This window comes from Triticum aestivum, chromosome 7A, assembly GCF_018294505.1.
Source record: "Triticum aestivum cultivar Chinese Spring chromosome 7A, IWGSC CS RefSeq v2.1, whole genome shotgun sequence".
Classification (NCBI taxonomy): domain Eukaryota; kingdom Viridiplantae; phylum Streptophyta; class Magnoliopsida; order Poales; family Poaceae; genus Triticum; species Triticum aestivum.
This window is the reverse complement of record NC_057812.1, coordinates 596,105,589-596,118,185: the sequence shown is the minus strand read 5'-3', so window position 1 is coordinate 596,118,185 and position 12,597 is coordinate 596,105,589. Positions and strand designations below refer to the sequence as shown.

General features: G+C 43.6%; 1 protein-coding gene across 2 annotated transcripts; it reads left to right on the top strand.

Annotated features, from left to right (window-relative positions):
• The first annotated feature begins 8,332 nt into the window (after window positions 1-8,332).
• Window positions 8,333-11,820, top strand: LOC123148507 (pre-mRNA-splicing factor syf2). 2 transcript variants are annotated; one of them, XM_044567933.1, is made up of 6 exons: window positions 8,333-8,571; window positions 9,128-9,379; window positions 9,466-9,644; window positions 9,740-9,980; window positions 11,120-11,256; window positions 11,371-11,820. In XM_044567933.1, exons 2-6 carry the CDS (start codon window positions 9,148-9,150, stop codon window positions 11,596-11,598), a joined length of 1,017 nt encoding a protein of 338 aa, XP_044423868.1. In that variant the 5' UTR covers window positions 8,333-8,571; window positions 9,128-9,147; the 3' UTR covers window positions 11,599-11,820. The 2 variants fall into 2 exon arrangements, with proteins under 2 accessions (XP_044423868.1, XP_044423867.1); XM_044567932.1 differs by lacking the exon at window positions 8,333-8,571 and adding an exon at window positions 8,742-8,851.
• The last annotated feature ends 777 nt before the right edge of the window (window positions 11,821-12,597 follow it).

Genomic DNA, 12,597 nt, shown 5'->3' with positions numbered 1-12,597 from the left:
AGTTCAAAGAATTTCAGAGTGAAGTGGAAAATCATCCTAACAAGAAAATTAAGTTTCTACGATCTGATCGTCGAGGTGAATATTTGAGTTATGAGTTTGGTCTTCATTTGAAACAATGCGGAATAGTTTCGCAACTCACGCCACCTGGAACACCACAGCGTAATGGTGTGTCCGAACATCGTAACCGCACTTTATTAGATATGGTGCGATCTATGATGTCTCTTACTGATTTACCGCTATTGTTTTGGGGTTATGCTTTAGAGACGACTACATTCACGTTGAATAGGGCGCCATCGAAATCCGTTGACACGACACCATATGAACTGTGATTTGGCAAGAAACCCAAGTTGTCGTTTCTTAAACTTTGGGGCTGCGATGCTTATGTGAAAAGGCTTCAACCCGATAAGCTCGAACCCAAATCGGAGAAATGTGTCTTCATAGGATACCCAAAAGAGACTGTTGGGTACACCTTCTATCATAGATCTGAAGCCAATATATTCGTTGCTAAAAATGGATCCTTTCTAGAGAAGGAGTTTCTCTCGAAAGAAGTGAGTGGGAGGAAAGTAGAACTTGATGAGGTAACTGTACCTTCTCCCTTATTGGAAAGTAGTTCATCACAGAAATCGGTTCCAGTGATTCCTACACCAATTAGTGAGGAAGCTAATGATGATGATCATGAAACTTTTGATCAAGTTATTACCGAACCTCGTAGGTCAACCAGAGCAAGATCCGCACCAGAGTGGTATGGTAATCCTGTTCTGGTGGTCATGTTACTTGACCATGATGAACCTACAAACTATGAGGAAGCGATGATGAGCCCAGATTCCGCAAAATGGCTTGAGGCCATGAAATATGAGATAGGATCCATGTATGAGAACAAAGTGTGGACTTTGGTTGACTTGCCCGATGATCGGCAAGCCATAGAGAATAAATGGATCTTCAAGAAGAAGACTGACGCTGACGGTAATGTTACTGTCTACAAAGCTCGACTTGTTGCGAAAGGTTTTCGACAAGTTCAAGGAGTTTACTACGATGAGATGTTCTCACCCATAGCGATGCTTAAGTTCGTCCGAATCATGTTAGCAATTGACGCATTTTATTATTATGAAATTTGGCAAATGGATGTCAAAACTGCATTCCTTAATGGATATCTTAAAGAAGAGTTGTATATGATGCAACCCGAAGGTTTTGTCGATCCAAAAGGTGCTAACAAAGTGTGCAAGCTCCATCGATCCATTTATGGACTGGTGCAAGCATCTCGGAGTTGGAATATACGCTTTGATAGTGTGATCAAAGCATATGGTTTTATACAGACTTTTGGAGAAGCCTGTATTTACAAGAAAGTGAGTGGGAGCTCTATAGCATTTCTGATATTATATGTGGATGGCATATTGTTGATCGGAAATGATACTGAATTTCTGAATAGCATAAAAGGATACTTGAATAAGAATTTTTCAATGAAAGACCTCAGTGAAGCTGCTTATATATTGGGCATCAAGATCTATAGAGATTGAACAATACGCTTAATTGGACTTTCACCGAGCACATGCCTTGATAAAGTTTTGAAGAAGTTCAAAGTGGATCAAGCAAAGAAAGGGTTCTTGCCTGTGTTACAAGGTGTGAAGTTGAGTTAGACTCAATGCCCGACCAGTGCAGAAGATAGAGAGAAAATGGAAGTCATTCCCTATGCTTCAGCCATAGGTTCTATCATGTATGCAATGCTGTGTACCAGACCTGATGTGTGCCTTGCTATTAGTTTAGCAGGGAGGTACCAAAGTAATCTAGGAGTGGATCACTGGACATCGGTCAAGAACATCCTGAAATACCTGAAAAGGACAAAGGATATGTTTCTCATTTATGGAGGTGACAAAGAGCTTGATACGTCTCCAATGTATCTACTTTTTCTCATGCTTTTCTTCTTGTTTTGGACTCTAATTTGCATGATTTGAATGAAACTAACCCCGGACTGTCGCTGCTTTCAGCAGAACTACCATGGTGTTGTTTTTGTGCAGAAATAAAAGTTCTCGGAATGGAACGAAACTTTGTGAGGATTTTTTATATCAATAATAAGAATTTCTGGAGCCAAGACCCACCAGAGAGGGGCCCCTGGGTGGGCACAACCTGCTAGGGCGCGCCCCCTCTCCTGGCGCGCCCAGGTGGGTTGTACCCACCTGGTGGCCCCGCTGACGACCCCCTGATACTATAAAATCACATATTTCGAGAAAAAATCAGGGAGAAAGAATTATCGCGATCCACGAGATGGAGCCGCCGCCAGACCCTGTTCTTCCTCGGGAGGGCAGTTCTGGAGTCCGTTTGGGGCTCTGGAGAGGGGGATCTTCATTCTTCATCATCACCAACCCTTCTCCACCGCCAATTCCATGATTCTCCCCACCGGGAGTGAGTAATTCCTTCATAGGCTCGCTGGTCGGTGAGGAGTTGGATGAGATTCATCATGTAATCGAGTTAGTTTTGTTAGGGCCTGATCCCTAGTATCCACTATGTTCTTAGATTGATGTTGCTATGACTTTTCTATGCTTAATGCTTGTCAATTTAGGCCTGGGTGCAATGATTTTAGATCTGAACCATTTATGAATTCATCATTATATCCATGTTCTAGATCCGATCTTGCAAGTTATAGTCACCTACTACGGTTATGATCCGGCAACCCCGGAGTGACAACAACCGGGCCCACTCCCGGTGATGACCGTAGTTTGAGGAGTTCATGTATTCGCTATGTGCTAATGCTTTGTTCAAGTTCTCTATTAAAAGGAGGCCTTAATATCCCTTAGTTTCCAATATGGACCCTGCTGCCACGGGAGGGTATGACAAAAGATGTCATGCAAGTTCTTTTAATAAAGCATGTATGACTATTTACGGAATACATGCCTACATTATATTGATGAACTAGAGCTAGTGTTGTATCGCCCTAGGTTGTAACTATCTCATGATGAATATCATCCAACAAGTCACCGATCCAATGCCTACGAACTTTTCCATATTGTTTCTGCTAAGTTACTATTGCTATCATCACTATTACACTTGCTACAAAATTACTGCTATCACTGTTACTGTTACCATTGCTGCCGTCACTACTATCAAAACTATCAAACTACTTTGCTACTGATCACTTTGCTGCAGATAATTAATCTCCAGGTGTGGTTGAATTGACAACTCAGCTGCTAATACCTTCAAATATTCTTCAGCACACTGTGCCGAATCTATACATTTGGTTGAATATTTACCCTCGAAAACTGTTGCGACCCCCTATACTTGTGGGTTATCAGAGCTCGTTGTAAACGGTTACGTCGATGCAAGCTTTGACACTGATCCGGATGACTCTAAGTCACAAACCGGATACGTATTTTTATTAAATGGTGGAGCTGTTAGTTGGTGCAGTTCTGAGCAGAGCGTCGTGGCGGGATCTACGTGTGAAGCAGAATACATAGCTGCTTCAGAAGTAGCAAATGAAGGAGTCCGGATGAAGGAGTTCATATCCGATCTAGGTGTAATACCTAGTGCATCGGGTCCAATGAAAATCTTTTGTGACAATACTGGTGCAATTGCCTTGGCAAAGGAATCCAGGTTTCACAAAAGAACCAAGCACATCAAGAGACGCTTCAATTCCATCCGCGATCAAGTCAAGGAGGGAGACATAGAGATTTGCAAGATACATACGGGTCTGAATGTTGCAGACCCGTTGACTAAGCCTCTCTCACGAGCAAAACATGATCAGCACCAAGACTCCATGGATGTTAGAATCATTACTGTGTAATCTAGATTATTGACTCTAGTGCAAGTGGGAGACTGAAGGAAATATGCCCTGAAGGCAATAATAAAGTTGTTATTTATATTTCCTTATATCATGATAAATGTTTATTATCCATGCTAGAATTGTATTAACCAGAAACTTAGTACATGTGTGTGAATACATAGACAAACAGAGTGTCCCTAGTATGCCTCTACTAGACTAGCTCGTTAATCAAAGATGGTTAAGTTTCCTAGACATAGACATGTGTTGTCATTTGATGAACGGGATCACATCATTAGGAGAATGATGTGATGGACAAGATCCATCCGTTAGCTTAGCACTATGATCGTTTAGTTTATTGCTATTGCTTTCTTGATGACTTATACATGTTCCTATGACTATGAGATTATGCAACTCCTGAATACCGGAGGAACACTTAGTGTGCTATCAAACGTCACAACGTAACTGGGTGATTATAAAGATGCTCTACAGGTGTCTCTGATGGTGTTTGTTGATTTGGCATAGATCGAGATTAGGATTTGTCACTCCGTGTTTCGGAGAGGTATCTCTGGGCCCTCTCGGTGATGCACATCACTATAAGCCTTGCAAGCAATGTGATTAATGAGTTAGTTACGGGAGGATGCATTACGGGACGAGTAAAGAGACTTGCCGGTAACGAGATTGAACTAGGTATGATGATACCGACGATCGAATCTCGGGCAAGTAACATACCATGAAAAAGGGAACAACGTATGTTGTTATGAGGTTTGACCGATAAAGATCTTCGTAGAATATGTAGGAGCCAATATGAGCATCCAGGTTCCGCTATTAGTTATTGACCGAAGATGTGTCTCGGTCATGTCTACATAGTTCTCGAACCTGTAGGGTCCGCACGCTTAATGTTCGATGACGATTTGTATTATGAGTTATGTGATTTGATGTACCGAAGGTTGTTCGGAGTCCTGGATGAGATCACGGATGTGACGAGGAGTCTCAAAATAGTCGAGACATAAAGATTGATATATTGGAAGGTTACATTCGAACACTGAAAGTATTCCGGGTGGTTTCGGGTGAAACTAGAGTGCCGGAGGGGTTACCGGAACCCCTCGGGGAAGTAATGGGCCTTAGTGGGCCTTAGGGGAGAGAGAGGGCAGCAACCAGGAGGTGCCCCCCCAAGGGGAGTCCGAATAGGAATATGGGAGGAGGGTGCGGCCCCTCTTTCCCTCTCCCTCTCCCTCTCCTTCCTTCTTCTCCTACTTGGACTAGGAAAAGGGGGGCCGATTCCTACTTGGAGTAGGATTCCCCCCTTGGGCGCATCCCTTAGGGCCGTCGGCCTCCTCCTCCCCTCCTTTATATACGGGGGAGGGGGCACCCCAAAGACACACAAGTTGATCTTTAGCCGTGTGCGATGCCCCCCTCCACAGTTTTACACCTCGGTCATATTGTCGTAGTGCTTAGGCGAAGCCCTGCGTCGGTAACTTCATCATCACCGTCACCACGCTGTCGTGCTGACGAAACTCTCCCTCGGCCTCAACTGTATCAAGAGCTCGAGGGACGTCACTGAGCTGAATGTGTGCAGACCGCGGAGGTGCCGTGCGTTTGGTACTTGATTTGTTGGATTGCGAAGACGTTCGACTACATCAACCGCGTTACTAAATGCTTCCGCTTTCGGTCTACGAGGGTGCGTAGGCACACTCTCCCTCTCTCGTTGCTATGCATCTCCTAGATAGATCTTGCATGATCGTAGGAATTTTTTTGAAATACTGCGTTCCCCAACACACTAGCGGCAGCTACAGGGTCGCGGGAGCACGACCACGTGCTCAGTCGTGGCGTTTGCCCACTGCAATGACACGGGCAACAAGCACAGCGACGGGAGCTCTCGGCCATGGCGAAGGGCTAGCTAGGGGGTGAACGCAAGAGATATGAGGGGAAATGGCGAGGGGCTCACCCTGAGCTCGATGGTGGGCTCAACATGGCCGGGGATGCAACGATGACGGTGGATTGAGCGATGGCAGTGGTGGATGTAGTCGATGGATACAACGATTGCGACGTCTCGAAGGGCTCCAGCTCGACTTGGTGCTTGTAGTCGGTGCAGAAGAGGGTGGTGGTCCTCCTGGCATGAGGAGGCTCCGTACCACGATGACCACGATGGCAGCGGGGTGCGTGCGTGTTTTGGAGAGGGGCGACGCGAGGAGGAAGGGGGAAAGGGGCTAAGGTTTCGGCCGAGGGGTGCGGGGTCGGCCTTATGCTCCATGGAAGCCGGGGGATGGCCGACACGTATCATGGCGCGGTTATGGCCGATGGATGGCCGCCACGCCTTCCCTGCCTCCTATAGCGAGGAAGGAGAAGGCTAGTTGTGGGCTGAGCCGCACTGTGGCTGCATAGAGCCCAGTGGCACAGTAGGCCTGTGCTCTTTTTCTTTTTCCATTTTCTATTTCTTTTTTGTTTTGCATTTTAATTTCACACTAAATGAAACATGTCCCATAATTATTAGGCAATGTTTTGAGTTAGCCCAGCAATTTTCAATTTATTTTGAAATGTTTAAGTGTTTTTTAAATTAAATTAGCCCAATTAATGTTGTCGGTCCTGTTTAAAATAGGTTAAGGGCATTTAAATATTTCAAATGATGTTGGTTTCTACATGAAAATTATTTAGTAAATATTTGCAACCCAACCAACATTTTTATGTTTTACTGTTTGAAGAAATAATAAATTGACTTGCAATTTAATTTAAATTTGATTTGAGTTTTAATCAAGTGACAATTTAGCTTAGCAAACATGGTGACATGGCATCATTAGGTCGGAATAACTGTAGCATGATTATTGAGGTGTTACAATGCGTCCGCGGACATATAGGGACCTGGATTAGGCAATTCCCACTATAGATGCTCTTAGTGCTGGTAGTGACAGAGCCCCTCTACATGCTATTGCTTCCAAACTAGGGGGATCCATCATTCCTCTAATAACAAATGATGACGATCCCATATAGGCGCCCAAGTGATCCATGTACACTGTTGTGGCTGTACCAGAACCATCTTTTTACCTACTAATAAAGCACAAATTGATTGATTCTGCTAGGTTCACCGTCACGGTGTTTCTTTAGAAAAGTCCCTGTGATTTTGGGTAATCAATCCGCACTCGCATAATTTTGATCGGTTCGCTCGTGGGCCGCTAAAAACGTTGGACCTCACGATCTGCCCTCCCCTCCCTTCCGGTTGCAACAAACATAATTTGTGCTAAAAAAATCATATTCAAATTAATAGTCCCACCTCGCCACTTTACATCAAATCCTTGCAATTTATATATGTTCGAAATTGCTAGAAGCAACAAGCTAATAGAAATTTGGACATACACAAAGAACTAAAAGAGAAGCACATGTAGTTTGGAAAAGATTTTTGAAGTGACGAAAAATTCCCTAGATTAATTTATATGTGCTTAATCCAGGTACATGGGGTCCGTTGATGATGGAAGAATTTGAATTCAAACCCATTAGGATTTAATTCAAATGCGTTAGAACTAAAAAGTTGGATTTAAGGTTTCCTAGTAATGAACACTAGCTTCAAGAGGATAGGAATAAGAAGACTCCAGGACCAATCTATCAAGAAGCATGGCCGGCGGCGAGTGGCCACCAAGACCACCACACCAACACATGCCACCATCTGCGTCAGCAATTGCCAACGGCTATGAGTGTGCGCACGAACATGAACATATCCTGATGGTGATGGGAGCCGAGCCGAACATAGACAAGAACTGTATAAAACTCACGGACGCTCACAAAATTGCCTCATGCGAATGGGAAAATTAACTACACTTTTGAGGGTTTTTTTCTTACTGGAAAATAAAATTAGGTGCAAACAATCAAAACATATTTCCGAAAAATAAATTTAGGCGCAAAAATTCTATACATGTATGCTCTACATGAAAAAAACTAGATATTTGAGTTTTAGTTTTATTTTTGCCACAAACATATTCATATTTCGGGTACAATGACCAAGGAAGATCATGTAAATAAATAAGACTTCATTTTATAAAATTAAATAAACTAACAACAAGATTTTAAATACTGCTAGATATTAAAAAATATGACTTCATTTTATAAAATTAAAACAATGTGATTTAAATACTCCTACGAAAAAATGAATAAACTAACAACGAGATTTTAAAAATAGGAATTCATTTTATAAAATTAAATAAACTAGCAATGAGATTTTAAATTCCCCTAGATTTAAAAAAAAATTCTCCCGCTGCAACACGCGGGCCCTTTTGCTAGTGCAATACCGATGCATCCACATTGATTTTGAAACTTCCGACCATGGCTGGCTGTCCTTTTTTTTAGTATATAAGTTTTTTTGAGGGATTTTTTTGAGTATATAAGTTTTTTGAGTATATGAGTTTTCTAAAAGTGAATTTTGAGTATGTAAGTGAACAAAAATAATATGTTTTTAGGGCAATGAACAAAAATAAAATCAACCTGCTCCGAAACTGCACGAAGCGTGATTCTCCCGGCCCAGCCCGTGGCACGGTGCAGCCCACTCGTTGTCGGTGTTCTTCTCCAGGTTGCCACGCGGGCAACGGCCCAAATCGTCCACCACCGTATCTCGCTTCTCCAGGCGAACCTCTAGGGTTCGTCACGATCCCCGTCGCCGCCCGCCGGATTCGACCGTCGGCAAGACCCGCCGGATTCCGGCCCGACGCCGGTGCTGCTGCCACTACTCCTCCCTCCCTCCCTCCCTCCCTCCCGTAATCCGACTCTCCGCCTCCGCATCCACCAGGCGCAGCCCCCGTCGACCCGCAGCAGATCCGCCGCCTCGAATCGCACCCAAGGTACGGGCTCCAAATCAACCTCTTTAGCAGTAGTGACATTAGATTAAGAAGGAGGTGTTTGTTTCAGTAATCACATCACATCCCTCCGTAATCGGGTCCAGGCTAGTTATCAGTCGATACCCCCACCCACCACCGGTAACGTTTCCTGACCACCCCGAGCGCTCCTCCTCCCCCGCGACTCCCCTAGATCTGTTGAAGCCGCCGGCGAGGAGCGAAGGGCCATCTGCGGATTTCTAGTTGATCTCTTCCTCCTCCATCAACCTCCTCTGCATATCTCAAGGTTAGGGTTAACGGTCCATGTTCTTGATCTTGAAGTCAAAAAATATGTCTTCTTAAGGTACCTGTTTTCTTAACACTGCAAGAACCAAACAAAACGTGGTTGGTCCAGTCCGGAGCTGTTACAGACTGTAATCAGTTCCCCTTTACGATTTACATTATCACTCAACGAAACAAACACCTCCTAACGGCAGTAGCGCCATTAACAGACTCGCAGCTGCTAAGCGTGTTTTGTGAAATTCGTGCCAGCCTAATCTAGGGTTCTATCGGAAATCCGCAGACGCGAGAGCCGAGAGCTCGATGGGGAAGTCGGAGCCGGAGTGCGTCAACTCGTCGAACCCGGCCCACGAGTGCAATGACTACTGCCTCAACAAGATCGCCGAGGCCAAGCGCCGCCTCCTCGAAGAGCAACCCGATTCGTGGAAGGGCCCCCCGGAGGACCGCACCGTGCACCCTGACTGTATCAACGCCTCCAACCCCTACCATGACTGCTCCGAGTACTGCTTTAAGAAGATTGCCGACGCCAATGCAGGTATGGCCTTGCCTTTCAGTTCGTATTTTCAAACTCAACCAGAGCCGTCTGTGTACTTACAGTCTATTTGATTGACTTCTTGTTAGCGGCGGAGCGCGGGGAGCTAGAGAAGCCTGCTGGAGGTTCTGGCAAATCAGGAGTCACTCCAGAGCAGGCTGATGGTGATGATGATTCCGAGCGCCAGGAGGACGCCGCTGCAGCAGAAGACGGTTACCCGCAGATGACCGAAAAGCAGAAGAAGCTGTTTGAGCTGCAGCTTAAGATGGTATGATGAACATTCTGCGCCCTTCAGTTAACTAATTCAGCTGGTGCATCTGCGGTCTAGGATGTTTACCTCCTTCGTGTTTTATGTGCTGCCAGAACGAAGCTAGGAAGGCGAATCAGCAGGCGATGGTTGCGGAGAAGAAGAGGATGGAGCCTCGTGGCGAGAGCAGAGGCGTATCTAAGGAGAAGTGGTTGGAAGACAGAAAAAAGAAGATTGGGAAGCTGCTTGATTCGAATGGCCTGGATATGTCAAAGTCTTACATGCTGGATACACAGGATATGGCAGAAGCAAAATACAAGAAGTGGGAGAAGGAACCCGCACCACATGGCTGGGATGGTGAGCTTATCTCCTAGCTTCATTTATTTTATTTTATCAGCGTGGAGTGATGGATCACAGCTTCAGTAAATATATCTCCAAATCTATACTCTTTAAAATCCTGTGTTGCTATTGACCTATCTTATGATCAACTCGTTGTGCATATTTGAACACTATTTTGACTTGGTATGTTTCATTTGATAATCACCCAGTTGTTTGTTACTAATCTTTGAGGCTTTGTTCTTTCTAAGCTTGGCAATGGGAAAAATCAAGAAACATATCTGATACTACATGATTGCATACTTATCCAATGCCCGGCACAGTTCTATTCTCTCTGCACTTATGTTGCAGTATAATGTTTCTTACTTAGATAAACTTTTGGATGATCTCCCAGCTGTGTTTCGCTGACCTTTGAACCTTTGTTCCATCTAAGCTAGAGAAAGGAAAACTTAAGGAACTTTACTATTACTACCTGATTGCACACTTTATCCAATGGTTGTTTTAGTTTATCCTGCATTTAATCAGTGAAGTCACAAATTTAAATTTGTTTTTTGGAACAAAATTAGAAATGCTTCCTATAAACTTCTGCATATAACTCTAATATTGCATTGGAAGTTTTAAGCTGTGCTTGTTAGTAACATTGAACAACAGGTACTGTAAGTGCTGAGTTGTATGATTCTTGATAAAGTTGAGATTAGTATCTTCTACATTTAAATTAATTCAGAAGCTGTCTAGACGGTTACTTTTAATTTACCATTTTCAATAATTGTATACAAGAAATGTACTCCCTCCGTTTCTTTTTAGTCCGCATATAAGATTTGGTCAAAGTCAAACTTTGTTAACTTTGACTAAGTTTATAGAGAAAAATATCAAGATTCACAATATGAAATCAGTATTGGTAGACGCATCATGAAATTAATTTTCATACCATATAGCTTTAGTACTGTAGAGGTTAATAGTTTTTTCTACAAAGTTGGTCAAATTTTACAAAGTTTGACTTTGACCAAATCTTATATATGCAGACTAAAAAGAAACGGAGGGAGTAACATTTTTATTTGATAGTATCTTCTATGAAGCATAGGCAATTAAATACAAGGCATGTAACTTCTTTTTGTTTAAAGTCTCGTGTATGTATCTGAATAAGGTGTTGCTGCTTGCAGTTTTCAACCAGAAAACCTTGTATGATGCATACAAGAAGAGGACAAAAAACATAGAAGTCGACATGGATGCATACAATAGAGCGAAAGAAACCGATCCTGAATTCTACCATGAGGCTTCAAGTCTTCAATATGGGAAGGTACTGCCGTCGGCCCATAGCACCAACTTATCTGTATTCTATTTATGGTCCTTTTTAGCAAGGAGCACAAAGTATGTGGCATCTTATTGATGCCTTGCCTTCTGCACTGCACAGGTGTCTAGGGTGGCGGAACCCAACATCGACCGAATGGTTAATGAGCTCAAGGAGCGGGATGAGAAGCGGAAGGCGTTCAGCAGGAGGCGCAAGTTCAACGAAGACAAGGACGTTGACTCGATCAACGACCGGAATGAGCACTTCAACAAGAAAATCGAGAGGGCCTTTGGCAAATATACGCTTGAGATCAAGAACAACCTGGAAAGAGGGACCGCCTTGCCAGACTAACGTTCTGGCGTTTGGAGTCATCCACTCAACTGGCAGTGCTGTTTCCCCCCTGGTTTCTTTGCTTGTAACCTGTATTCAGAATTTATTTTCTGAAGTGTTAAGAAAGTGAAACCTGGATGTAATGTAATGATGATGCTGTGACTGATAACATGTACAAACAGTTCTGTATCCAAAGTGAGCGCTTGGCTCCAATCTTGCCATTACTGAACTTTTTTTTTTGCATATTGCTAACATACTCACATATATCATCTTAAAAATACATGAAAGGTACATTCATGTCTTTTCCCCTGTGAAACGCCTTGTTGACTATCAAGTATGACGTGCATGGTTCGATTCTTTCCTTCTTTTTTGCGTTTGTTTGGCTGATGAATTTTGTAAGACAGGGCGGAGTCTCCCCTCTGTTCACATTCTTTTTTAACCTCCCTGGCGTTCTTGTTGATCTGTGATGTTGTACACTTCTAAGAGCGCAGCTTCCATTAAGGCATGCACATTTCTATGCCGTCGACTGGTGATCACCCTGAACCAAACCATGGGAAAGCATCTGTTCAGTGGACGATGTGAAGGAAGAAGGCCACGGAGCACAGCCCAAGCATTTGTTATAGAAGGAAGGGAACTTGCTGTACATAGTGAGTTCCAGTGTTAAAAGACATTAACCCCTGTTACTTTAGTTCTGATGTGTCTTTTATAAAGAAAGAAAGTGACCATATGAGGGGTATGCTAGTTATTGTCTTCTTTGGGCTAGGTTAGATCAATTAGGGCTTGTTCGGTTAATCCTCTCCCCAAGAGGATTGGAGGGGATTGGCAAGGATTGGTTCGTATTTTGACTTATATAAGAGGTTTAAATCCCCCTCAAACGCCCTCCACTCGGATCCACATGCAACCGAACAAGGGCTTAGATGGAATAGATGGGTTGAGATGCCGAGAAATGTTGCCACTTAACACAAAAATAAGTGTTGTGTTTTATTGACGAGTTGTTCGTGAAACTCGTTAGCTCGCTCA